This window comes from Apiospora marii (assembly GCF_038362585.1).
Source record: "Apiospora marii strain CBS 49790 chromosome Unknown utg000006l_segment0_segment0, whole genome shotgun sequence".
In the NCBI taxonomy this organism is placed as follows: Eukaryota; Fungi; Ascomycota; class Sordariomycetes; order Amphisphaeriales; family Apiosporaceae; genus Apiospora; species Apiospora marii.
The window spans coordinates 2049243-2073405 of NW_027117378.1; the positions used below are offsets into that span (position 1 = coordinate 2049243).

General features: G+C 51.4%; 12 protein-coding genes across 12 annotated transcripts; 4 read left to right on the top strand and 8 right to left on the bottom strand.

The window, feature by feature from the left end:
* Nucleotides 1-748: 748 nt before the first annotated feature.
* Nucleotides 749-2524, bottom strand: PG985_010383 (uncharacterized protein; the record flags this gene model as incomplete). The annotated part of the gene is made up of 6 exons (XM_066830151.1): nucleotides 749-1380; nucleotides 1444-1674; nucleotides 1731-1758; nucleotides 1816-2048; nucleotides 2105-2224; nucleotides 2293-2524. The coding sequence occupies 6 exons, from the start codon at nucleotides 2522-2524 to the stop codon at nucleotides 749-751; spliced, it is 1476 nt and encodes a 491-aa protein (XP_066682541.1).
* A 555-nt stretch (nucleotides 2525-3079) lies between these two features.
* Nucleotides 3080-4767, top strand: PG985_010384 (uncharacterized protein; the record flags this gene model as incomplete). The annotated part of the gene is made up of 2 exons (XM_066830152.1): nucleotides 3080-4516; nucleotides 4597-4767. 2 exons carry the CDS (start codon nucleotides 3080-3082, stop codon nucleotides 4765-4767), a joined length of 1608 nt encoding a protein of 535 aa, XP_066682542.1.
* A 174-nt stretch (nucleotides 4768-4941) lies between these two features.
* PG985_010385 (uncharacterized protein) lies at nucleotides 4942-5402 on the bottom strand (the record flags this gene model as incomplete). The annotated part of the gene is made up of 3 exons (XM_066830153.1): nucleotides 4942-5025; nucleotides 5084-5230; nucleotides 5301-5402. 3 exons carry the CDS (start codon nucleotides 5400-5402, stop codon nucleotides 4942-4944), a joined length of 333 nt encoding a protein of 110 aa, XP_066682543.1.
* A 538-nt stretch (nucleotides 5403-5940) lies between these two features.
* Nucleotides 5941-6394, bottom strand: PG985_010386 (uncharacterized protein; the record flags this gene model as incomplete). The annotated part of the gene is made up of 3 exons (XM_066830154.1): nucleotides 5941-6021; nucleotides 6075-6206; nucleotides 6296-6394. The coding sequence occupies 3 exons, from the start codon at nucleotides 6392-6394 to the stop codon at nucleotides 5941-5943; spliced, it is 312 nt and encodes a 103-aa protein (XP_066682544.1).
* Nucleotides 6395-7006: 612 nt separating this feature from the next.
* Nucleotides 7007-7316, bottom strand: PG985_010387 (uncharacterized protein; the record flags this gene model as incomplete). The annotated part of the gene is made up of 2 exons (XM_066830155.1): nucleotides 7007-7081; nucleotides 7161-7316. The coding sequence occupies 2 exons, from the start codon at nucleotides 7314-7316 to the stop codon at nucleotides 7007-7009; spliced, it is 231 nt and encodes a 76-aa protein (XP_066682545.1).
* Nucleotides 7317-7673: 357 nt separating this feature from the next.
* PG985_010388 (uncharacterized protein) lies at nucleotides 7674-8241 on the bottom strand (the record flags this gene model as incomplete). The annotated part of the gene is made up of 3 exons (XM_066830156.1): nucleotides 7674-7780; nucleotides 7840-7909; nucleotides 7960-8241. The coding sequence occupies 3 exons, from the start codon at nucleotides 8239-8241 to the stop codon at nucleotides 7674-7676; spliced, it is 459 nt and encodes a 152-aa protein (XP_066682546.1).
* A 909-nt stretch (nucleotides 8242-9150) lies between these two features.
* PG985_010389 (uncharacterized protein) lies at nucleotides 9151-9579 on the bottom strand (the record flags this gene model as incomplete). The annotated part of the gene is made up of 2 exons (XM_066830157.1): nucleotides 9151-9405; nucleotides 9463-9579. 2 exons carry the CDS (start codon nucleotides 9577-9579, stop codon nucleotides 9151-9153), a joined length of 372 nt encoding a protein of 123 aa, XP_066682547.1.
* A 323-nt stretch (nucleotides 9580-9902) lies between these two features.
* PG985_010390 (uncharacterized protein) lies at nucleotides 9903-11346 on the top strand (the record flags this gene model as incomplete). The annotated part of the gene is made up of 3 exons (XM_066830158.1): nucleotides 9903-10025; nucleotides 10296-10329; nucleotides 10814-11346. 3 exons carry the CDS (start codon nucleotides 9903-9905, stop codon nucleotides 11344-11346), a joined length of 690 nt encoding a protein of 229 aa, XP_066682548.1.
* A 709-nt stretch (nucleotides 11347-12055) lies between these two features.
* PG985_010391 (uncharacterized protein) lies at nucleotides 12056-12585 on the top strand (the record flags this gene model as incomplete). Its single annotated transcript, XM_066830159.1, has 2 exons — nucleotides 12056-12077; nucleotides 12119-12585. The coding sequence occupies 2 exons, from the start codon at nucleotides 12056-12058 to the stop codon at nucleotides 12583-12585; spliced, it is 489 nt and encodes a 162-aa protein (XP_066682549.1).
* Nucleotides 12586-13943: 1358 nt separating this feature from the next.
* Nucleotides 13944-14780, bottom strand: PG985_010392 (uncharacterized protein; the record flags this gene model as incomplete). The annotated part of the gene is made up of 1 exon (XM_066830160.1): nucleotides 13944-14780. One exon carries the CDS (start codon nucleotides 14778-14780, stop codon nucleotides 13944-13946), a length of 837 nt encoding a protein of 278 aa, XP_066682550.1.
* A 3134-nt stretch (nucleotides 14781-17914) lies between these two features.
* On the bottom strand, nucleotides 17915-21105 carry PG985_010393 (uncharacterized protein; the record flags this gene model as incomplete). The annotated part of the gene is made up of 5 exons (XM_066830161.1): nucleotides 17915-18886; nucleotides 19142-19701; nucleotides 19766-20129; nucleotides 20150-20587; nucleotides 20647-21105. The coding sequence occupies 5 exons, from the start codon at nucleotides 21103-21105 to the stop codon at nucleotides 17915-17917; spliced, it is 2793 nt and encodes a 930-aa protein (XP_066682551.1).
* Nucleotides 21106-22862: 1757 nt separating this feature from the next.
* PG985_010394 (SET and MYND domain-containing protein) lies at nucleotides 22863-23881 on the top strand (the record flags this gene model as incomplete). Its single annotated transcript, XM_066830162.1, has 2 exons — nucleotides 22863-23224; nucleotides 23320-23881. The coding sequence occupies 2 exons, from the start codon at nucleotides 22863-22865 to the stop codon at nucleotides 23879-23881; spliced, it is 924 nt and encodes a 307-aa protein (XP_066682552.1).
* Nucleotides 23882-24163: the final 282 nt, after the last annotated feature.

Genomic DNA, 24163 nt, shown 5'->3' on the forward strand with positions numbered 1-24163 from the left:
ACCACCGTCTGATAGGCGCAAGAGGGGCCGTGCGCTGGCGGAAGAAGGAGTTGATTGCTCTAGTGTCGATCTTTCGAGATCTGCAATTAGGCGGGAGATGCCCCGTGCGACTCTTTGAATTTACCCCTTTAAGCGACCGGCATATTCAGTACATCACCTGCCGTGAAACATATGATACTGCTGTGGGTATCTATATGGTATTACACAATGTACTTACTTGTTATGTGGAAGAAGATAAAGGGGAGGCTTTACGGGGAATGAATCTTCTAGATGAAATAGAGGATCAGAAAAGGTATCTGGATTTGAATTTCTCAAGCCCTCGGCGTTGAAAAAGGGATCCCGAACCACAGACAAAATATATCGTCGTCTTCCGCCCCGTCTTTGACCCCCAGCGAATCGTAGTAGGCGGTGCCTTGTCAAACCCACGCTGGACCTTGTCGTCCAAGTCCCTGAGCGACCAGCCTTTGTTGAAGATAAACCACTTGCCGACTTGGCAAAACAAAAAACAGTGCCGTTCCCGGAGACTGTCTCCTGGTTTCGAAGCAGAGAATGACCATCTTGGTAGTTCCGAAGCAATCCGACTAAGACGAACTTGGAGGAGGTAGATACCGAGCTCGTGTTCGTAACGGTGAGATCTCATCAGGCCAAATTCGGCCAGCTATTTGGTTGCTTCTCATGAACAAGCTAAAGTATTCAATTTTTCCCAAAATGTTCATGCGAGGCACCATGCTGTTATTCCACTGGCTGGCTATTTCGGTGGCTTCCCGGCGCCCGTTGAATCCCCGATAATGTCTTTGACCTCAACCCCTTCTAACCTGGTGCCACCCTCGCCCATCACCTCTATGCCATCGGATGCACATCTTGCCTCCTCTTCTAGGTCGCGTTCTCTCCGCTGACAGCGCTTATGGATCCATAACGCAATCGGCGGCGACAACAAGCAAGTGGCCAACGCCGCCGCGTACCCCTTCGTGAAATCAGGCGCGTCGGTGACGGGGAAAAAGACGATGTTGAACCAAGAAATGGTGGCGTTAGACCCGTAGACCATGGCGTAGAGCGTCACGGACCGGAGCTGGTCGTCGTCGCGGCAGACCTCGTTGGCCCAGGCGAAGTTGACGGCCTGCCCGATGAAGCCCATGCCGGCCAGGTACCAGGCGAAGTACCTGCCCGCGACGGGCAGCGAGGGCACCAACAACAAAATGCAGGGGACGCCGGAGCAGACGGCCATGACCGGGTTCACCCACCAGCGCGAGCGGGTGTAGTCGGTCCACAGGGCGAAGAGGCAGGTGGAGGCGATGGTGACGGCGGTGATGCCGAGGGGGTGGTAGTTGATCTCGGGGATGGTGTAGCGGCCGGTCCACTTCATCCACAGGGACATCGGAACTAGAGAAGAAACCATAAGCGGACGTACCCAAGATCTTGCCTCGATAACTGTACATGACTTACCGTACAAGCCAGACCACTCCATGTTGGTGTTGAAGGAGAACTGTAGCACGAAGGCCCAGAAACGCCAGTCTCTCCCCACTTTCTTGAAGACGCCCCGATCCAGCGGGGTGGGCTTATGCGGAGGCAAGCGACTGATGGCCAGGGCCTTTTCTTCTTCGGAGAGATACCATCGATTGCATTGGGCGGGGGTGCCTGGGAAGGTCAAGAAGCCCCATATCCAGATCGGGCAGGCTGCGTACATAGTAAGCTATCTGTTCAGGAAATCATATGGAAGTGGATGGCCTTACTCATCAGGGAGTTGATAATCATAAGCCACTACTAGCCTGTTAGTGCTTTGGGTTGGAAACTTCTGTTTGAGTTCGCGATACTTACTCTCCATCCAGATATCCCCAAGTCCCCATTGAGCGTCGTGTATATAGCGCCCTGCATGAGGCCAGCAAACATCCCTCCAGCATTCTGAGCCGCGGTCAGGAGACAGGCCCGCTTGGCCAACTCTGATGGCTTATACCAGGAGCCGATGACATAATGGCCACCTGCAAACGATACAGCTTCGAACAGGGCCATGCAGAAGCGCAATACCTGTATCTGCCAGACATGATGACAGACTATGTGAGATTTCCATCAATATCTAGCATTGCAATAGGGCAAAGCATCAACTTACAACCAACTCCAAGGGTCAACATGCCCCAACATAGACAGCAAAACGGGAACCAGAACGAGAGCGGAATCTTGTTGGATGCCACAATCAAGGACTGGGGAACGCCTCCCACGATGTAGCCAACTGTAGGGAACATAAGAGTTAGCACACGTATCCCTGTGACTGTGATACTTGTACAGGAAAGCACGCACCCAGGAAGATGGTAACTGTCAGGTTGTACTGAATCCCGGTGAACCCGATTTCCTCCTTCATTCCCGACACATATGCGTTCGACAAGTTCTGCCGGTCCAGGTAGTTCATGAACTGTGCCAAGCATAGGAATGACAGGATGAAGGTATCAATCTTGAAAAGTAGGCTTCTCTCGGCCTTCGTAGCGGGCTTTTCGCCGACGAGAAAGACTCTGGCTTCATTGTAAATTCCCATTGTGATGCGAAAGCTTAGGTCCAGAAGGAGATTCTCTATGGCAATAATCTATCTGACATGTTACCAGGTACGCAGCTCATCATATAAGACCTTGTCACTCCAATAATATTGTCTCACAGGCGGCCGCATTGCTTATCAGGAGCCTTTGCCAAGCGTAGATAGCCAGCGCGGCAGTACTTTGCTATTGGTTAAATGATGCTGCTGTCGATATTGCATTCCGTACTTCTCGGGAATAAGGCCATACTCATGGGAATAGTGAACCACTTTCTCATTTGACGCATGAGTATTCCCCAAGCGATAAGATGCTTGGCGTGATGATGAACCTGGTTTCTCATCGGGCCCGCCCGATCGTACCTTGAGATAAGGGGCTCCACAATTGCCGGTTACCGAAAACCCATCGGACGCGGGAAGTCAGCATCCGATGATCGTGGGTTGCATACCGGAACGTCATATCAAGAAACGGCCAGCTCGTCGCTGTCAATCGCTAGCTTCACTAAACACCCCTTGTGTTCCGGCTTGCTGGCTATACGGAACGTCTCGAGAGTCTCTTTCATCATGTCGTCGACCCTAGCACCCGAAATTAAGTCTGAACGGAACCCCATCTCAGAAAAAGATGTGGTAAAGGCATTGGAGTCGCTCAACCTGAGACCCAAACCCGAAGATGTCCCGCATTTGACGAACCTGCTCACGGGTATCTGGGAGGTATGGGACAAGGTTGACCAGATGGACGACTACGTGCCCGAAGTAAACGAGAAGCGATTTCCCCGCAAAGACGTCCACCGCCCCGAGGGCCAGGACAATGCGGGAAACGCTTGGGCGTGGAAGTGTGATGTTCGAGACCAGTCGCCGTCGGGTGAAGGTAAAGGATTGCTCGCGGGCAAAACGCTAAGTCTGAAGGACAACATCGCCCTGAAGGGTGTCCCCTGCCTGCTGGGCACCGACATCTTCCAGGACTGGACGCCCAACATGGACGCCACAGTCGTCACGCGCATCCTGGAAGCCGGCGGCATCATCACGGGGAAAGCCGTATGCGAGAACCTCTCGGCCTGGGCCGTCTCCTGCTCCGCCGCGACGGGGCCCATCAGCAACGCCTGGGCCGACGGCTTCTCGGCCGGAGGCTCGTCGTCGGGCAGCGGGTACCTCATCGCGAAGGGGGAGTGCTGGGGCGGCATGGGCGGGGACCAGGGGGGCAGCATCCGCATCCCTTCGTCGGCCAACGGGCTCGTGGGCATGAAGCCGACTTTTGGGTTGGTGCCCTACACGGGCATCGCGTCGCTGGAGCCGACGCTGGACCATACTGGGCCGATGACCCGGACTGTGCTCGATAATGCGCTTTTGCTCCAGGCGGTGGCGGGGGCGGATGAGATTGATGATAGGCAGCTGGCTGGCTGCCCTTTTCCGGATTTGGTGCCTGATTACCCTGCTCTGGCTCAACAAGGAGTGCAGGGGCTCAAGATCGGAATCATCAAGGAATCGCTGGATAGGCCACTACACGACCCGCGAGTCAGCACGCTCGTGGTCAAAGCAACGAAGGTGTTAGAAACGCTTGGGTGCGTGGTAGAAGAGGTCAGCATACCAATGCACACAGACGCGCCAGACATATGGGCAGTCCCTGGGCGTCTGTCAGTCTACAAGAGCCTGGTAGGCGAAGCCGGCGGCCGACGAGGCCATTGCATGAACGACCTGACCGAGAAGATGCTGCCCATCGATCAAGAGAAATACGACAAGATGTGGTGCGCGTACAAGAACTGGATGGTCAACGGCCGATGGGGCTGGGATCACCTGCCGAAGCCGGGGCAGTTGCTGGGCAAGGCCACCAACCTGACGCGAAAGCTCAGGGACCAGTACTACAGGGCCCTGGGACAGTACGATGTCCTTATCACGCCAACTATGCCGTTCCTGCCGCCGAAGCTGCCGGCCGAGGGGGCGAGCATCAAGGAGCTGATGGAGAACTCGGCTGGAGCGTCGCTGAATACGTCAGCGTTCAACATCGTAGGTTTTTCCTGAGATATCGCCTTTTTTTATTGCTGTTTCAATGGATTAGTACGATACTTACGTTTCTGGTCGTACAGACCGGCCTCCCTGCTCTCTCGCTTCCAGTAGGCTTCCTACCTTCCTCGGTGGAGCCCTACCCCAAACTCCCCGTGGGTATGCAGATAGTATCCAAGCTTTATCATGAGGTTACGATATACAAGGTGGCATATGCTTGGGAGCAAGCAGTGGACTGGAAGGACTTTTCGTAAGACGGCTCTCGTTGGGACAGATACCCGCCCATGCCAATATTTATTGTGAGACGAATCAATAGAAGCATGCCATTCCAGGCAAGTCTTGTGGCCGTTTAATGACAGTAGAGGAAAATAAATGAGAAAGGTAACCCTTGTTCCTCCAGACTCGTTGCGGTAAGACGATCCATACCCCTAAAGGTCCTCGAGGGCGCGTTCAAGCATCGCCTCAATGTCAGACTCCCAAATAATTGATTCATCTTGCGCCTCGATGCGGATCTTCACAAAATTGAGTTAGCACATAGCACAGTGAGACGCTTGATTGATGATAACTCACCTCGGGCAGTTTCTGCTCGGTCAGCTGCAGCATAACCTGGGCTCTTCCGAGGTAGTAGATGAGCCTCTTCTTGGTGGCCTCTTGGCTGTGTCTCGGCTTCTTTGCCGGCGCGACTCGGCTGGGGCTCGGCTTGGTCCTGATTGCAAGCTTCATCAAGTTAGTTGACCAATCCGGACGTCTAGACCGACCTGTCTGAGCAGGGGAGCGGGGTGCTTACCGTGAACTGTTGCGTCGGCTTCCGAGGCCCCAACGCGAGCTTCGCGAAGCGTGCTTCAAGCTCTTGGCTTGAGATGGTCTGTGTGCTTCTCTCGCGAGCCATGGTGATGCCTGGATGTGACTTCAGATACAAAAGGGTGCTGTTGAGGCGAGCTGGAAGATGGTAAAATTGTGATGGGGGAAATGTCTTGGGCTTTCACGATTGGGATGGATCTTGGTAAAATGGTGGTGGGTGAAATGAAAACAAGGCAAGAAAACACAAGATACGGTTTCTCCAAGATTACTTGTTAATCAATCACCACGAGATTGTTTAAGCTCGGCATTGGAACAATTACACACATTACAACGAACACAACAATAGTAATTGCCATCAAGCTGGTGGGAGGTGTGTTTAATGCAGGATTTGGATGTGATTCATTTGCCATCGTCTTGCTCTGACTGCCACGTGTACGTGCCATATTCGTAATCGAAATCCATCCATATCATTGTCCAAGCAAGGCTGCTTTGCAGCAATTGAATTTCCCTCTCACAGTCCATATCAAACTCCTCCCATCATCCATAACATTTTGTGTGCTGTATTGGTAGCAGTTGAGGAGCTATAACCGAGTTCGTGGTGGCTGTAAGAGAAGCGGTGTCTCTATTTAGAGACAACGAGTCGCAAGGTGGAGCAAGCCGGAAAGCAGTGATCCCGTCTCCTCGGCTTCCCATCGCTCGACCTTTTCCTTCATAGACGTCAGCTGATGGTGTTCTGGTAGGTCATGATGTGGTCACTTACTTGGATGCTTTTCTGAAGCTCCTCATTGAGCGCAATGATTTGGTCAATCTTGTGAATACACTCCTCTCGGGTATCCCGTCGACGGAGGACTGGCATTTTCATCGGCGGTTCCTGACGGTAACCTTTCGATGCCTTGTGATGGTTAGCAGACTACTCGGTTTAGTTGCTGGAATTGGGAACGCTGATGTCAGGCATGTGCGTGAAACTAGATGGTGCCTTACCAAGTCTGATTGAGTGCGCTCGACTTTCAGCGACAGCTTGGTGAACTGCTTCTCCAGTTCGTCGACCGTGATCTGAGGGTTTCTCTTCTCGGAAGCCATTGCGATGGTAAGCAACCTGTGTGGGATGTGGAGAAGATGAATGTTGTGTTTGTCTGGGAAACAGGCAAGCTCCTTGATCGCGTCTTTCGTTGTCGACCTCGTCCTTACTGTTTTTTTCTGATGTGGTAGTGGTAGTGCGTAAGGACGAAGGATGGTGATGTGTGATGATGGAAAGATGAAGTTCTGAAAAGACCTAGGAGGGGAAGAGGCATTTATATGCCTAGGATGTCCCTCGGATCAGTACGATCAGTAACGCGTACTGATAAGAACATTTACAGAGGCCTATTGTAGCAAACATTCCAACTTTAGGGGAGAACGATAAGCAAAACACCACGCAGATAGAGATTTAATCAGTAAAACGCGGTACAGCTCTGTCACATGAAGTTCTCCGTCCAATCAGAAATCAAGGAATCAAAGCTGCAGCTTGCAACCACTGTAAATTTCAAGACGCCAGAACACCAGCCTGTATTTGTGATCAATAGGAACGCGTAGGTGATCTAGGCATCCTGATGGCAACGCCCCACTCCAGACCGGGACAACAATGTCTGACCTGTCTCTGCGAGAATCCTCCGTAAAGCCCTCGTATCCACAAGATATGCAATGAGCAGCCGTCTACATCATTCTGTTCAGGACGATTCGGAGGGCCTCGAGTTTTCTGTCTCTGCTCTCTTGGGTCTCGGGGATGGGCTTTTGATAGTTAGCAACCGTACCAGATGAATCAATGCTCCGTACAGAGCGCCTTGAGCTGTTCGCCTTGGACCCATACCTCTGAATTCTCTCGTGATTGGCCTTCGGCATGCTCAGTTTCCATACTGTGAGCTTGAATGATGGGCTGACCAGCTTCGGGCGTGGTGTCGAGTCTCGCAAAACTGGCCTCAAGCTCTTTCATTTCAGGACCGCGGAGGTTCTCTTCTGAAGCCATGGCGATCTGTAACGATCCTTGGATAGATGCGAACTGTCAGCACATGGCAACAACATATGGGAGAATGAGAGATGGATGCTTACTTGATTGAATCTGAAGTGAAGGTACCCTAGCAGAGCGTTTCACAACTGGGAAATTTGATGTTGATCTGATTAGGGCTGTGGAAGGAGCGCGATGATCGTACCCAGATGACGTTACTGGAAACCAACTTGTGGGAGGAAGAGATGCTGATTTATTCAAAAGCCCACTCACGAAAAGAAACAAAACACAAAATTTAGGCGTAACCAACTGCAATTTCGATTGCCACTGTGGGGAGAAACATGACTATTGACTGGGGCTCTCCAACGCCAAATCCAACTACCACATCCTGTCTGTTACCCAAGATTCATTGCCAAAGGCCATCTGCGTATCTTGGACCAGCATCTCCAAAGTAGTTGAGCCCATAGCCACGAGGAGAACCAGAGCTGCCAAATTCACACCGTGGTTCGCGTTAGTGATGGCGGTGAACGCGTCTTTTACATACGGTGCAAGACGAAGTTCAAGAAGCGGACGAATTTAGATCGCTCCATTTTCTCCTCGGCCTCAATGTATGGCTTGACACTGTCAGCAAATTTCTCATCCTTGATCATAGATAATGTCTTACCTCCAATCTGTCTTGCGTGTCGCGGATCAGATCCTGGAGCTTGTCGATGCCCTCGATGAGTTCCTTCGCAGTGGCAGGCCGATTCAGGAACGGGTTGAAAGGGTTCTCGGTGCCAGGCGGTACGCGGTTTCCCTTGCGCTCCGATTTCTTCGAGTCGTTCTGGATCTTGAAGCTGCCCTGTCGCTCAGCCTTGAGAGACAGCTTGGCAAATTGTCTCTCCAGTTCCTCGATCTCGGGGTCCTCTGGCTTGGTCTCCTCCCAGGTCTTGTTCATGAAACCCATTGTGAAGTTTGTTTGGGTTACAGAAATGTGATGTAGGTGATGGATGTAGGTGATGGATGTAGGTGATGGATGTAGGTGATGGATGTAGGTGATGGATGTAGGTGATGGATGTAGTTGTTTGGGTTGATGAAACGTGATGGGGTTGAGGGATGAAGTTGCTTGGTAGACGAACTGCTAAGGGAAAGGTTGTTTGATGAGCAACTGTTGAAGGAGGTCGAGCAGAAGCTGTGAGGGAAACAATGGTGGGAATTTATAGGCCTGTTCAGCTTACTGATTTGGAGCTCTGAGCCGAATTAAATCAGAACAGAGAGCATCCCGCGTATCTTCCCCAATGTGGAGCTGAAATCAATGTGAACACGCCATTATTGAATACATTAGGTACACATGGAAAGGTACCGCTGGGGAGAAACGGTTAGGAGTAGCCATCAGAAACTGGGTCAAACGGGATAGATAATGGACAGTACGCACTGGCACTGGAAGTAATCCACATAGCTGCAGCATGGGATGTGTATCTACGGACGAGCTCTCCAATAATTCATCAGATATACAAGGCTCCCAGAATCAAATCGAAGGGCAAATCGGTTGATGCTGATGCCATCAGATGTAAAATCACGCTTGAAGAAAAAGTCATATCAGGATATGTGTTAGGAGATGACAAATGAGTGTCTATTTGCCACCGTGTAGACTGACGGGGCTGACTAGGTATGGTAGTTAATCAAACCAAGTTCGACAAGTATGTCGGTATCTCATATCCAACCGGGCGTGATCCCTCTTAGCAACTTGCGTGCTCCATCGCTAGATCCACCTGAGGTTGTCATCCCAACCATCAAAATATTCTACAAGCACCTGAACTCCGGGTCTATTATACCAATCGCCCTATGCCAAGATGAGCCTTACGGTAAGGTCATTCTAGAGATGATTGAGGACATAGTTGAGCTCGCTGGCGAGCTTGGCCTTCTCCATCTCAATTCGTTCCTCTGCCTCAATATAGGGGTCCAGTTTGCCTTGAACCTCGCGGCAAAGGTTCTGAAGCTTGTCAATCCCATCAATGAGCTCGTTAGCAGTAGGTTGTCGCTTCAAGAAGGGATTCGGAGCCGATGATTGATTGGAGCTTCGCTGTGCGCGTGAGTTGGAGCTTTGCTGCGCACGTGGCTTGGCGCTTCGCTGTGTCGAAGGCAGTTAGCAGAATTTCACAACTGTATGGTCTGTAGAGCCTCTTACCTTGAAGTGACCGTTCTCCTCGGCGTTCATGGAAAGCTTTGCAAAGCTTTGCTCGAGCTCGTCAATGAGGGGATCCTCCTCATGCTTGACTTCCAAAGACTTCTGACCGAAACCCATGGTGAATTGTTGTTTGGGGCAGTGAGAACTAAATCAACCATCAGATGTCAGTAATTGCCAAGCCTTCCTCAGGATAGGAAGGAAATAGAAGGTATCCGTAATTTGTTCGGGCCCTGTTGATTGTAGCGGAACGTATATATAGCCCAACGCGTGGGAGGAGATGGGAAGGAATGCAGGAATGGAGGAGGGTGAAGCTTACTTCTTGGTGACGTCGGGCGTATTTATTAACAGGTTTACCACACTTTGGTGGCAGGCGCGATCAATCTGGGTGTCCGTTTGGCAGTTTGTGTTACCAGATGACGGTGGAAAGGCGATTGATCACGATGAGTTTGATGTTCAACTTCTGCTTGACAGAGTACTCGCTTGCTGTGTGTGTGCGGACTGGAGATGGAGCAGTGGATGATGATGAAGCAGGATATGGTGAAGTAGCGATGAAGCGCTTGGTGGTGTGTTCTCGTAGCAAGTAGATGGCTGATTGAGAGTGGTTTGTGGATGTGTGCTTGATGCAGAAGAGGTTCACCAGAGAAGTTGTTTGCAGAAGAGAAAATTGGTTCTGGAGGAGGAGGGGAGGGGTGTATTTATGTGCTTGGATGAAGCTGGGGAGTTACTGATTAGAGGAGTGATCTGATGTAATTATTCCCAATTGGGTTTGTTTGCTTGATTATCATGATAATTGAAAAGGTTCAGTGGTGGTTGTTTGCTCTACGGGTGCTTAGTTAGGTACTATGTTCACTGAAGGGGCTCTGCTAAGTGAGGGCCTGTAGGGGAATAGGTCATGAGAAGCTGGAACCACGATAGGCACCCGTACCCGAAACTGATCTTAATAATATAATTGTGGGGCAATCGCAAGTGTGAGCATGATTATCTGACCAATCAGAGGCCTTGTAGGCAATAATAGGTGTGCAACGCCAAAAAGGGGGGCGTGCCAAGCTTAACCGTTAACTCAAATCAGCCAATCAGAAAGCAGGATCAGTAGGCCACCGCTGGAATACTGGAAATACCATATCTGTAACCAACACAACCAGACACCTTATTCCTGTTTATTCGAGAATAAGTTAGTACCGATTCTGGCCCGAAGAAATTGCCTTCCCCCGACTGACAGGTATAAATATTTCCCTTTCTCTCGCCTGGGACCTGACTTTTCTTTTTCTTTTTATCTACTTTTTCTGACACAACCGCCCGAGACGCATTCACGAACGACGATGATTTCCTGCCGCCTACGCCGCCCTCATAGATGATGCCCACGCCGATCTCCACCACGATGCCCCAGCTGATTCCCACGACGACTCTCACGACGACTCTCACGACGACTCCCATGCCAATTCCGATGCCTGCGACCTTGCCCTTATAGATGATGCCCACACCGACGCCCTCATAAACGATGTCCTCGCCGATAACCACGACCATGCCAACGATGATGCCTGCGATAATACCCACGCCCTCTTAGATGATGCCCACGCCGATGCCTCCGACTCGACCGCCTCTTACATCCCTTCCTCGCTCTCGACGCCCTCCTCTTCCTTTTCGCTCCCCTTCCCCTTCCTCTTCCTCTTCGACGATGCCCTCCCCGAACACGCCTGTCTCAACAACGATCCCCTCCTCCGAATCGCCTTCTCCTTTTCCACCGTTCCATCTCCTCGCCCTACCTTCCTCGTCCTACCTGCCCGACTCCCTACCCGCCTTCCTACCCGACTTCGACCGACCCGACCCCCCGACCGACGAGGGCCACGAAAATCCAACCTGCCACCTCTACGTGGTGTGGCCTAGAAACGCCTTCCCAAAGGCGGCTAGGAGCAGGCAATGGTTCCGTGCGGTTCATGACGACAAACTCGACCGACAGCTGGCCACAACAATCATTTTATTTTTTTCATTATGTCACTAGCTCTGCTAGGGGTATGAAGAAGAAAGGCGCGGAAGCGTAAATTCAGCGCCACGCGACGCAAATATTAGTTGTAGTCAGATAGGGTCACGGCAAGTATGGGTCGCTGCAATGGTGTTATGTCATCCGTATAAGCAGTCATTCCCAAGCTTGCTTCAACATCATGCCCGTCCCATGGTGCCTGGTGAACATAGTATTCCCTCGCCGATAAGCAGCAGGGGCAACATGTTCCCTAAATCAAAATGTGTGACATACATCCCATGATAGTTTGCAAGGATGGATGGATCTTAAATGTCTGTAGGATTTTGAATTCCGTACTCATTGTTTTCGTTTGACAGACTACCGTCAGTTAGGAGGGATGCTTTATAATCACGGTAAACAGTAGGACCCGGAAGGATACTTAAGCATGTTGATCAGCACCGGCACTCCGTTCTTCAGATAGACGTGTTACTCATGTCTCGTCTTGGACTTCCTGCATTCCTATCCATTGATACAGCTTACATCAACAAAATCAATTAGGCAGCGAGATAGTCTAACAACCCCCTAGCGAAGTTCCCGCAAGAAACTCTAATATTTCTCCCCATATCTAAAGTCGAGATGGGTACATGTGGCTTCCCAGGTGAGTTCCCAACAAAATAACTACATGTATCAAACTTTCAGCCCAGCAAAAGCCTAATCGAAGTGTTCATATAGCCGCCACCCTCACCACCCCCTCCGGAGATCAGGAGGACGAAGACAAGAAGCCCAAAACCCCGAGTCCCAACCCCAGTCCCCGCCCCAACACCACCCCCCGAAAGAAGCGAGTCGTGTCCCTCAAGAAACACTTCAACAACGCGGCCGCCAAATTCGAGCAGATCGAGCGAGAGGTCAAAGGTCACGACCCACCCGTGCGTTTCCGGACCCTCCTAGACAAGGCCAAGCGGAACGCGGCCAGGTTCCAGCTCTGGGCATCGGAGCTGGCCGCGGTGCTCGAGGAGGATAAAGAGGAAGGACCTAGCGACGACGACTATGATGAGAATCTGCAGCACTTTACCGGAATGCTGGAAAGTAATGCCACAGGACTGGCGGCGGAGGCACAGCTCCTTCACGGTGCGATTCCGCCGGAGATCAAGTTTGGGAAAGGATGAGCTGGGTCTCAATGCGCCTGACATAAGGAGCCGGAAGATCACAGAGATGAGCTCAGTAGGACGGGTTTTGAAGAAGTCGGCTCTCAGTCTCATCAACAGCTTTCCTTCTGCTCGGACATATTTTCATCGAGAAAAACGTCTTATTGTAGTACATCTGTTTCTTGGCATGCCAACTATTCTCATAGCGAAGCGACACTTCAATACCTGAAAGATATGTAGTTCTTACATTGGGTCTCCAACGTCATGGTGCATTTGGGTTGCTCTGTAGTTCCCTAATTACAGCAATACGACTACAAGTGTATATTTGCTACTACTGATCACGAGATAACAAGTTACATACAGCGCCCGAGCAAATAAACAGTAGCCGACAACATCAATATAGCAAAAGCAAGACTGTCAGTAATATCATATTTGGCATTGTGTGTATGTATGAATCTACCAAGAAATATGTATAATTGGCGCTTTTGTCTTCTCCGTATCGTCCGCCAACCAGCCCCTCGTCATATAGTCGCCATAAGTAAATCAACCCCAGAAGGAAGTTGGCCTAGACCGATGAGACTTGAACGCCGTATCGTGAGGAAGATACCGTCGCAATGCCCAACGAAAGTGTCGTGGGAGGAAAGTATATTCGCCCCGTATGTGCCACCGATGCCATGTCGTCTTGAGAATGTGCGAATGAATATGGATGATAGCAAAGAGGCTGGGATCAGAGCTGCGTAGCACAACCCAACAACTGCTCATCCAATCCTTCAATTCTCTTAGTCGAAAAAGTATCGTATTCCCATAAATGTCGTCAAACATCCGAAAATGTGCAATACTGCACATAAAGAAACGTCGTCCCTCGTACTCCAAGTCGATCTCAAGTTCCCTTCACTGTCGACACCAACAGGCAAACTTGTGTTTAGGCTAAGCTAAGCAAGTTCAAGGCATGCCTGACTGGATCATCTGCAATCTTTAGCTCTCCAGACGGAGAGCTTAAGATACACAGCTGACTGTGAATGGTGTGAAGAATCGCGGCGGAGAGACGAATTCATATCTCTAGGGTCGTAATGCTTCCAAAAAGTAATATAGTAATACACTCGTGAAGAAATGGTAAGGTGTGGACGAAAGGGCGAATGTGTCGCACCTTAAATGACCGCTGGGAATATGATCGAGGATGCCATGTGCCTGCCAAGACGTGCATTAGTATTAATCTTTTCGAAATAGGAAGGATCAACCTTCCAGCGTTGCTTACCTAATATTCTTGATGTGAAAGGAGAGTCCATGGAACGAAGTAATCCCCTCGTAGAGAAATAACATGGAAAAGCCAAAGTGTCGTATGCAGATGCCATAATCGAATGGGAGGGCACCTGCAGTAATCATAGCTTCAACATGTCCTCGTAGAACGGGTCGAGTTCGATTATGCGAAATTGTGAGGCGTATTGATCGTTGAAAGGGGTTCTCTTCCAGATGGAGGACAAGCAGCGCTTCCAGGAAACAACCTCAACATGCCATCCCATGGCCATGGCCTTCTGGGCATAATGGGCAAATCCTTCCGAGAATTCGGCTTCTTTCGCATCTCCTGTGGCAAGTACCATCACTCCGGGCTGCGTATTCTCATTTTCAGAGACTGCATCAAGAATACTTGCTTGCATAGCCAGGTGGAGATTTTCATCCACACCTTGCTCGCCCAGTTTCGTCCGAGGACAAAGAATCGACGGGGATCCATCGCTGGATTCGTCTCCACTAGAAGAAGTCGTCCAGTCAAAGTAGGGCGAAACATCGACGCCAGTGGTGCGACGGATAGCATTGTTGGGACGAAAACCGGTATGGTTGTTGTCAAACTTGACCACCCGAAGCATCATGGAAGTCTTGTAATCCAACTTCTGAGCCTCCAGAAAATGGGCCGGAGGGCTGATCTGCTCTCCAGCGCTAGCCACCGATCCAGCAAGCGCTTTCTTACCAACAGGGCGATCTCGTGCCAATATGTGGTGAAGGCGGCTGAATAGGAAATCCTTCGGATCAACATGGAAGTACTGGTTTTTTGGAATCCGTCTTTTCTCCCGGCATTTCTCTTCGAAACCGATAAAGATGTTCGACATATCAATAAAGATATGAGCCTCGCGCCCAGGGGTTCTCTCGTCCAGCTGCTTCAATTGAAAGAGCTTGCGATCTAGCTTCTTGAACGTATCATCGTTGGCAACAGTCGGCTTCATCTCGTGCACGCCATATACAGCCCTGAAGATGTTGTTCTGGGGGCATGGCGAGGTATCAACAGTAGATACGTGTTGAGGTTGTGTGAAGCTCGTAACTCTCGTGAACTTTTCCGTGGTGCCCGTGGAAGGCGCTGGAGAATTGTCGACAATCGTAGTATGTTGTGCCTGTGTGAAACTGGTAATTCTCTTGAACTTGCCAGTTGAAGAGGCCAACGGCTTGACAGCTGGGTACGAGAACACCTCCTTGCGTGTCTGCAATGTATGGGGTTGGCCAAAAGCAGGACGGGAAGGTGTGATCGGTGTTTGAGGTACGACGGCGAGGTTAGATCCTGCGGATCGAGGTACGACGGGAGGGCTAGATCCTGCTGCTTGAAGACACAGAGACAGCGCTGCCTGATCGATTTCGGCCCGATTGGAAGCTCCGGTTGATGTCACCTGGTCATTGAGATACTGCGATGACATTTGGGATCGAAACAAAGCCTTAGCTCCCTCACTTCTAATGTTGGCAGCAAGGTTTGTGAAAGGTCCCTTGGTCGGAGTAGGTGGTGACGACTCAGGTGTGATGTATGAAGGCCGTACACTGGACATCTCAGTTGCGACTGTGTAATCGTCGCTGTGGTCCGCAGGCGTCTCGTAGCCTCTTCCGTCATTTGGAACATCCGAGGGGACTCGGGGGGCTTCCGAGGCACCTGAGGGCGCCGAAAGGGGGGCAGAAGGCGCCGGTGACGACTCAGGCTGGCTTCGGAGTCGGATCGTGATGCTAGAAAGATCCCCCAACCGAGGCAAGGAAGTTTTCCGGCGCTTCGGCGACGGATGAACGCGGGAACCATGAGGCCCGGGGCTCTGTGCAATAGCCCGCCGACACGGCTTGTTCAAACCCTCGTCGGTATCAGTCATGATCGCCGATTAAGCTTGCAATCACCGGATGTGACGTTGGGATTGAAAGATGTGATGAGAACGGGGTTGGATTATGATGAGGTGATGGATTTTTGTGCATCTGTCCTAGGTCAGTATGATGAAATTGCGGAAGGAAGATGATAATATGTTGGGGTTGATGTTTGGATTCGAGTTGGTCTTGATAGGTGGGGTTGGTGGTAGAGGGTTGGTGGCAAGACTGTGAGGGTGGATTGGGGGATTTGGATGTTTAAATACACCCGTCAACGAGGTGAATGCACTCGCCGACGACGATGTGAAGGCAGTCTCGTGGATACTGTCGCCGACGGCATGAATACTGCCATCGACGACGTGAATGCAATCGCCGACGTGAATGCTGTCGCCGACGTGAATACCGTCGCCGAAAAGGGGAAACCCTCGCCGATGTGAAGATCCCCTCGTCGACGGCCTTGCTTCTTTCCATCCGATTCCCATTCATCCATGCGGGCAGCCGCGCACCGCCATCTGATGTGAAGATCCGCAGGAGTTGATATCGAGGCCCGACGACCGTGGGATCGAATCCAGTGGGCATCAAGGCAGGACAGGAAATGTAGAGACAAAGGGACTGTAGTTCATTCACTTACCTCATATGTCGCTCCGATATGCGCGCTCCGATATGCGCTCGAGATCTCCAAAAGTCCAACAAGATGGGCTGGTTGTCGGCAAAAGCAAAGGAATGAGGAGCGCTGTGGTCTGTATCGCAAGTAAAGGAATAATTACTAATTACCGCTTCAAGAAACGACAGTGTCGACAAAACAAATATGCCCCCAAAGGAGATGGCTGAAATGAATAAATAAAACTATAGTACGAAGGGGAACGACGGAATTGCTCAGCAAGGATCGAACTCGAAGGTTTGCGAAGTAACGAACGAATTGAATACTGTTGAGAGAGGTGAGAGGAGAGATGGGATTGTTTCCAAAAGACCATCGGAGCTGGATGATTCATGATCAGCTGAAGTCGAAAGAGAGCCGCCTTGCGGCGATTCCAGGGTGGGCCACCCGCTAAGGTCAATGGTGGGCCCCGCACTAGCACAGCAGCAGGTGGCGGGGTGATAGGATGCTTGCGCTACTGGCCATTTTCCGCTGCCTACTCCGCTGCCAGCTGCTGGATGAGGCTCTGAATTAGGCAGATCTAGCACGGAAAGCCACACCATTCAACGGCAACAGCTCTGCAGACTCAGAATCCATGGTGATTACTACAATACTTATAGGCACTTCTATAAACCTTTCGCAATATAGTCTAGCGACATCATATACTGCTATGACTTGTCCCTCTGTTGACAGTCAATTACGGATTGACTGTTTTGGAAGTGGGAATGGTCATTTTCTGTTCCAGAGTCTTGTCTACGGCCCAAGGCCATCACCCACTTTTGACTCACCTAAACTCGCCACAGAAAGGCGGTAAGACCCTCTGCTAAGACCCCTAACCCAATGTTCTGGAATGCAGCTAGGTACTCCGTACTGCGAGCAAACCCAACTTACTGTAGCCGCTTGCCGCCCGACATGGATCTTCTTCAGGGTCCACGGTGCCAGCAGATCGATCTGCTAGTATGCGGTAGAGCCCGAAGGCTTTGGAGATTAATATCCTAAAGTTGTATTTTGCCATATGCGACCGATATCCCATTCCCTTCAACACTGACCATACATGATACATCACAGTGCTCCGAAAGACCAAGGATAGCATCGCCAATGTCTCTGCCAATTCTGCTGTGATCGTTGCCCCTACATCCTACCAACCTGGCAGCGAATATGACGTGCAGCTTGAGCAACCCCACAATGTGAGTTGGAGCTCTGGTCTTGGCGGCTAGCTTGAACGAGTCATCTAGTCGTGCTATACCTTCTAGGAGCGCAGTTGGGCTGCCAACATCACAATTCATAGCATGTCGGGACGTCCGTTAAACAGAGGAGACCATCAGCACGGCGCAAGGCATATGAAGAATCATCAAATTCTATTCCATTTTATGCCAGTACCTCTGCTCCTAGGATGTTCAAGTTCCAGGAGCAGGCTCATTAGCAGTTTATTCATACAATGCAAGCAATATACAGCAAGGCAAGAGAAGGAACTGCTTCTCGTTGTAGGTCAATCAAATCCGAAGCCAAGCAACACATTCTGGTATCTTGCGTTCCCTTGACACCCTTTAACATTAACCCCTCGCAAACCCTGAACGCCCGAATCAAGTCGCCGATTATGTCTGTACCACCTTAGCGGCTGAACGCGTCGATATCCTCATCTCGCACACTCCAGCCGTCGTATTGCTGCTTGAGGACCTCGTTCTCCTTGTTCATGGTGCCGATCCACTTGTTAAGTACGTCAGCAGCAATGTCAATCTGCCCTTGCATCTCAAGCTTCTTCTGCTCGGCGGCAGTCTCGGCCTTCTTCTTTTCCTCCTCCTTGCGCAACTCATCGCGTGCCTTGCGCTTGGCGCGCCGGTCTTCAATGCCCCGGGCACGGTCCGCAAGGTAACGCACGCTGTGCCCCAGTCCGGCGCTTTCGTGGGACACGCCGCGGTGTGCACGCTCCAGAGGGGGCTGTGTGAAGAACAAGACTCGGCCGGCCTCGTCCCGCTGGAACTGGTCACGGATCTCGGCAGGGATGCGCTCATTCAGCGAGTCGTCCAACCGATACACCTCGACAGGTCGTGGCGGGTTATAAGCGTTTGCCTGGCCCAACCCAGCGGGTGTAGGAATAGGTGCTACAGCCGCGGGGCGAGCAGGCGAGGGTGCGAGTCTTTGAGGATCATAGCCGACCATCGGAGTGGTGTTCATGGGCATTGGCTGGTGGTGAGGCGGATGGTGGGCTTGGTGGTTTATGGGCGTGCCGTTAGCAGTATACTGGTAGGTGTTGAAGCCTGGCGGCGGAGGCTGTTGCTGGTAATGTGGGGTATGCGGCGGCATCTGTGGTGCTGCATGAGTGTTGTGCATCCCGGGGTGTGCTCCGTACTGAGGCACTGGGACGGGCGACGCGCTAGGGCGAGGCGCGAAATGCGGTGCAGCATAAGCTGGATTGACAGGCGCCGGTGTGGCCGGGGCGGCGACCGGCTGGAAGTGGTGGGGTGTGTTGGCCATGGTGATGTCGCCTTGACTACTGGTAGCCTGCATCATGGAAGGCCGACGGATAGGTTCCACTGGAGCTACTGGCGGAGGAGTAGGCGTAGGCTCGGGCGGTGGGGATTCCTGGTGGGCAAAATGAGTAAGTAAAATCCATGCGATATGGCCGATTTCAGACAGTCATGAATGAGCATTCCAAGGACGTGAAAAAAGGCTGGAACGCGGGTAATCGATAAGAAGGAAAAGCGATAATGGAGGGCGGCCTTATCGTTATTGGGAGGGGGGAATAAGCAGGTGGGAAGTGCAGGATGCAAATGAATTAAAATGAAATGATTCGAAAGTGAGACAAGGCTCTCGCCTCCCTCCTTCCTTTCTACTCACGTTGGATTCTCTCTCGCGACAGTGCACCGCGCCAATCAGCGGAGGGGCATTTGGATGACCCCATGTTGGCTTGGGCAAAGGATCAGTCGGCTTTGCATCGTCTCTAAGCAGATGCTTGATCGGACTGGGCATCTTTCGCAGTCTCCGAGGGACGTCAAACATGTCCATCTCGTAGTCCTTCTCGCGAACTTCGTCGGGCACGCAGCTGGCCCAAGTCTTGATCTTGTTGAGCCGGTGCTTCTCTTCGTTGTACCGCGCCTCACAGACGTAGACGTCTTTGTCCTTGGGGAACCCCCGCGGCCTGCCCTTGTTGAAACGGGTTACGAACATGACGAAACACCTATCTACGACTTCGTCGATGCGATGGTCACGGTATTGGCCCGTCTTGACAACCTCGTTCTCCAGGAAATGCTTCTCAAATCGATGCACGGTCTGCTCGGGGCGATAATACCAACAGGCATTCACCCACTTTTGTCCAGACTTGTCCTCCCAGGTTCGGTATATCTGAGCAACGATAGGCTTGGTCAAATCATTCGGGTTGGTGATATGGACCCAATCGCCTGGATTTCCCATCATTAGCTTTGTTGTCCTTCAATCGCCGTCGGATTGCGAATTAGAACTTACCAACTTTCCAGACTTCTCCGCGGTTGACAATCTCGGTCAAGGGTCGTCTTCCATCTTCGTCCTCAAACTCGTTGTCAGGCCTGGCCTTCTCTTGCTCAGCTAACAGTCGAGACTGTTGCTGCAATTCGACGGCATCTTGGAATATCTGGCTGTTCTCCTCGTTGTACTGTTTGGCATTCTCAAACATCAACTCGATATCCTTAAGCACGACATCAACGTTCGGGTACTTCTTTCTCTTTGCCTTCTTCTTAATTGTATCGAGCGCAATGGGATTCTTGATGGCGGCATAGTACTCCGGCGTGGCCTGCTTGTCGGGCAATTTCTCGAAGGGCAAAATCTTCAAATCTCCATCGGGGTGCTTGAACTGCGCAAGCCCTTGAGAACGGCGTGGATCCGAGCTTCCAACGGGGTAAAAACCTTCGGTGGCCGGCCGCGCTTCTTGTGGGCGTCTTCTTGGGCGTCCGATTTGCGGCCCTGGCGACTGCGTCTTCCGCGTCGACGACCACCTTCATCGTCCGAATCATCCTCGTCATCCTCGTCGTCTTCGTCGTCTTCATCTTCCTCTCCCTCGTCGTCTTCCGGGGGTGGCGAATCTTCGGCCTCGGGTAGCTCACCGAGATCAGGCAGAACAGCCTCTTCAGCTGTTATGACTTCGTCATCCACTAGCTTCTGCAACTCTTCCTTGAAGACCTCGCGCAAGCGACCGGCATCCTGGAAGAAGTGCGACGAAGGTCGGTTATAAACTTGGGCGTTGTGGCAGATTTGCGCGACGTCGCGAACGAACTCGGTGAAATTCGTGTATTGCTTCTTGATCTTCTTGGTCTGCAGTAGCTAGTTAGATTGGCAACTTAAGGTGGGAGGTACGGGATGGAGAAGCGCACTCTTATGGTACTGAAGGCGATTCCCTCCTTGATGACGTCGTAGTAGTCAGGGACGAGCCGTCGGTTGGGAACGCGTTGGAAGTGCTGCGCGATCTGGTAGCCGTCTTTCTCCCGGTAACTAGACAGGTAGTTGGCTGTGTTCTCGATGATTATGTTCATGTCGCCTGAGACGCCACCGTGGCGCCTGTTGCCAGGCTCTTGGCTGGTTCCCTCGGCATCGTCTTCTTCGCCTTCGGCGTCCTCGTCTTCTTCGCCCTCGGCATCGGCATCTGGATCAGCCTCTCCATCTGCGTCCTCATCCGGTTCGCCGTCAGCATCTTGGTCCGCGGGGCCATCTTCGGTGGTGTCCATGGCCTCGGGCGCGTCCTTTCCCTCGTTTTTGGCGGCCGCCTTGGCTTCGATGGATTCGCGCACCTCGATCGCGTTGTCGGCAGCGGCCTTCGCGTCCTGGTCCGCCATTGTGGATGCGGCAATAACAATAACAAGACCAAATTGGCAGTATTAGATTTATGAATGAAAGGGCAGCATAACAGTGCTTTGGAAGGGTGGTTTGACGCCAGGCGAACGATTGCGCAACCCAGCAGATGCACGTTGTCGCATTCAAAGAGTTTCTGGCGATTGACACTTGACTTGATCCAGGTAGCTCTGAATTCAGTTGGTTCTTGGGCTGGCAGCACCCGATCTTTTTCCGCTGTGTGTTAGCGTGTTGGCGTATTGGCAGGCTAACATCCGATCGCCGACGACAATAGTGGGGTCATTCGTGTGGTCCGTGCTGAAGCTGTCGCCGGCAGCTTTGGCCTGCAAAGTCGGCTCTATTGTCTGAGATCGACAAGCTCCCGATCGCCGCGAGGGTGTGCTTTTGCCTTGCCTATCACAGATGCCTGTTCCTTTTCAAGTCCACTTTCAGTATTGGCAGAGTCCGCATGGACGACGAAACACATGCTCAGCATAACAGGAACCGAGCTCGAGTGTAGAAGGCCATGGAGAAATTGACCTTTCCGCAGTGACGCTGCTGAGATAAGGAAAGGGGATGGTGAACTTCTGTGAGTGTAGTGAAATTCAAATGCTGGTATTGAAGCGCCCATTCCCATTTTTATTTTTAACACTGTTGACGCATATATCATTTTTCTCATGTTGTGTCTGCCGTTGTAAATGCCTGTCTCGATTGTGTAACTACACTTCTACTCAAAATGGCGGTGTTCCCAGACAGCTGCATTGCTCTAAAGCCTGCTTACTGGATGTTCTTCTGGGTTGGGTAACTCACCCTCTCTACCGGGTTACAACAAAATTCCATCACATTGCGATTGCCGTATCTCAGGATAACTTAGCCATTATGGAACGACAATGAAAAGAGTGCTCGTGGCAGCTAACTTGCCACGTTGGTACACAGGAGTCAAACTGAACTGTTTACCCTGAACAAATGCTGTATGTGTGTGTGCAAAATGTCTAGCCTACGAGGCGGTGATGCCAAACCTTGACCTTCTGGCCGACTCAACCTACTATTCTATGGATGGCATGGGTTGCTTGATGAGAAGCAGGTGTGCATTGTGTTAAAGGTGATGTTTCCCACACCGTTGATTTACATCATAACAAACATGGCGTGATACCCCACGTTTCAGGCCGCATACATAGGTTCAGTATGGTGGCAGACAGCATACTGTTTCTTGTCAGAGTTCTTGTAGGGTGTCAGTGAGCCAGAGAAATCAACATATCTATAGCGACGTTTTGCCAAAGCTGAATCACAGACAATACAAGCACAAGCCCAATAAAAACTGTTTATAGGAGAGATAATATCATCAGTGCGTGTCTCTGCTGTAAAGCGAGGCCATTGTTTGAAATAACTCTGAATTCACCTGCTCAAGCTTCTTGCTTATAATAGGATTGGTAAGTGCTGGTACTGTACCTAATTTTAAATGTATTCAATTATGAATTCACTAATCTGTCACTCCGGGGTGGGCCTACCATCCATCCTATATAAAAGTCGTCTGTAGTAGTGCATTCACAGGCCTCGCCTTTCCCCTTTTTTTTATTGAACCACCCTCCACAGAGTGAGCTTCTCCATCCTTCTTACCTTCATCTTCACCAATCGACCCAAAAGGCAGCACAATCCTAACAGTGGTCATAGGTGATCCTTCTCCCAACACAACCCAAACACAAGCCTCGGTTCCCAAGGCATCTTTTCACATCAATCCCCTTGACCAGCAACCCGAATGATCATGGCGTCTTACAGCGTCAATGACTTCGTCGAAGTCCGAGTCTCTAGCACATCCGCCAAGGGAGCCGGTCTTTTTGCCAAGCGAGACCTGGAAGCCGGTCACCGCGTCATCTGCGAGGACCCAATGCTCCCGAGCGTCAGTGTCAGCGACAGTCTTTCCGAGGAGGAAAAGCAGCAATTGGCCCGTCTCCCCGCCGGACCCGGGGACGTGTTCATCGTGGACGCTTCGCAAGTCCCCGATCCCAGCGTCCTATTCCGGGGCGGTGACCAACTCACGAGCCGGGTCACATACAACGAAGTCAAGATTGCCACCTATCCCGAGGGCCCCATGGTGGGCTTCCACACTGCAGTGGCTAGTCACAGGTAAGAAACAAGCTACACTACCCTGCAAATACCCCATCGCCGCCGAACTGCTTCGTTGCTTTGCGACCTCTTGCTAACATAAGATGACTGGACAGTTGCATGCCAAACGCATATCTGTGTTACAACAAAGCCACTGACTCGCTGGACCTCCACCTAGTCCGCGACGTAAAGAAGGATGAGGAGGTTACGGTCTCTTACTTTCAAGATGACTACGCCTTTCCTAAGAGCGTGCGAGCCCAGAAACTGCAGAAGTGGAATTACGCCTGTCCCTGCAGCTGCTGCACAACTGAATCCACCGCCTCCGACTCGCGCCGGGATCACATTAAGCAGCTGTTTTCCGACTACGATCAGCTCACAGCGATCCGCATCCTGAGCAACCTCGAGATCGGCCTCGGCGGCGAAGACGTCCCTCCGGAGGAGGACGAATATTCATGGGACCTCTTGGACGATCTCAAGCAGATCGTCCAGCTCATGAAGGATGAGGGCCTGTACGGAATGGCCATGACCTGGGTTCTCGTGGACCTTGCAGACCGCCACGATGAGGTCGGTGACACACAGAGTCAGCTGGCTGCAATGAGCGAGGCTGTTAAGATCCGGGAGATGTGCCTTGGTGTTTTCCATCCTGATACCCGGGCTTTGGCCGAGCGTAATTCATGAGGATAGAATACCGCGAGGGAGGGCTTGTGACTGGAGCTGAACAGTCCAATGCATGGAAATACTGGTAAGCAAAGTCAGAATCTCAGATACGCTAGTGTAGTTGGAAAAAGAACCTACTCTGTTGTTAGTTTTCCTTAAGCGAACGTTTTCTCACACCTGCCAAATTGACTTCATCTTCTCTGTCCAGACTCATCCGCACTATCCAAGAATCCATACCGTGATTTACTGTCAAGCCATATGATATGAGTGTCAGTTACGGTGGTTAGACTGAGACTAGGAAGT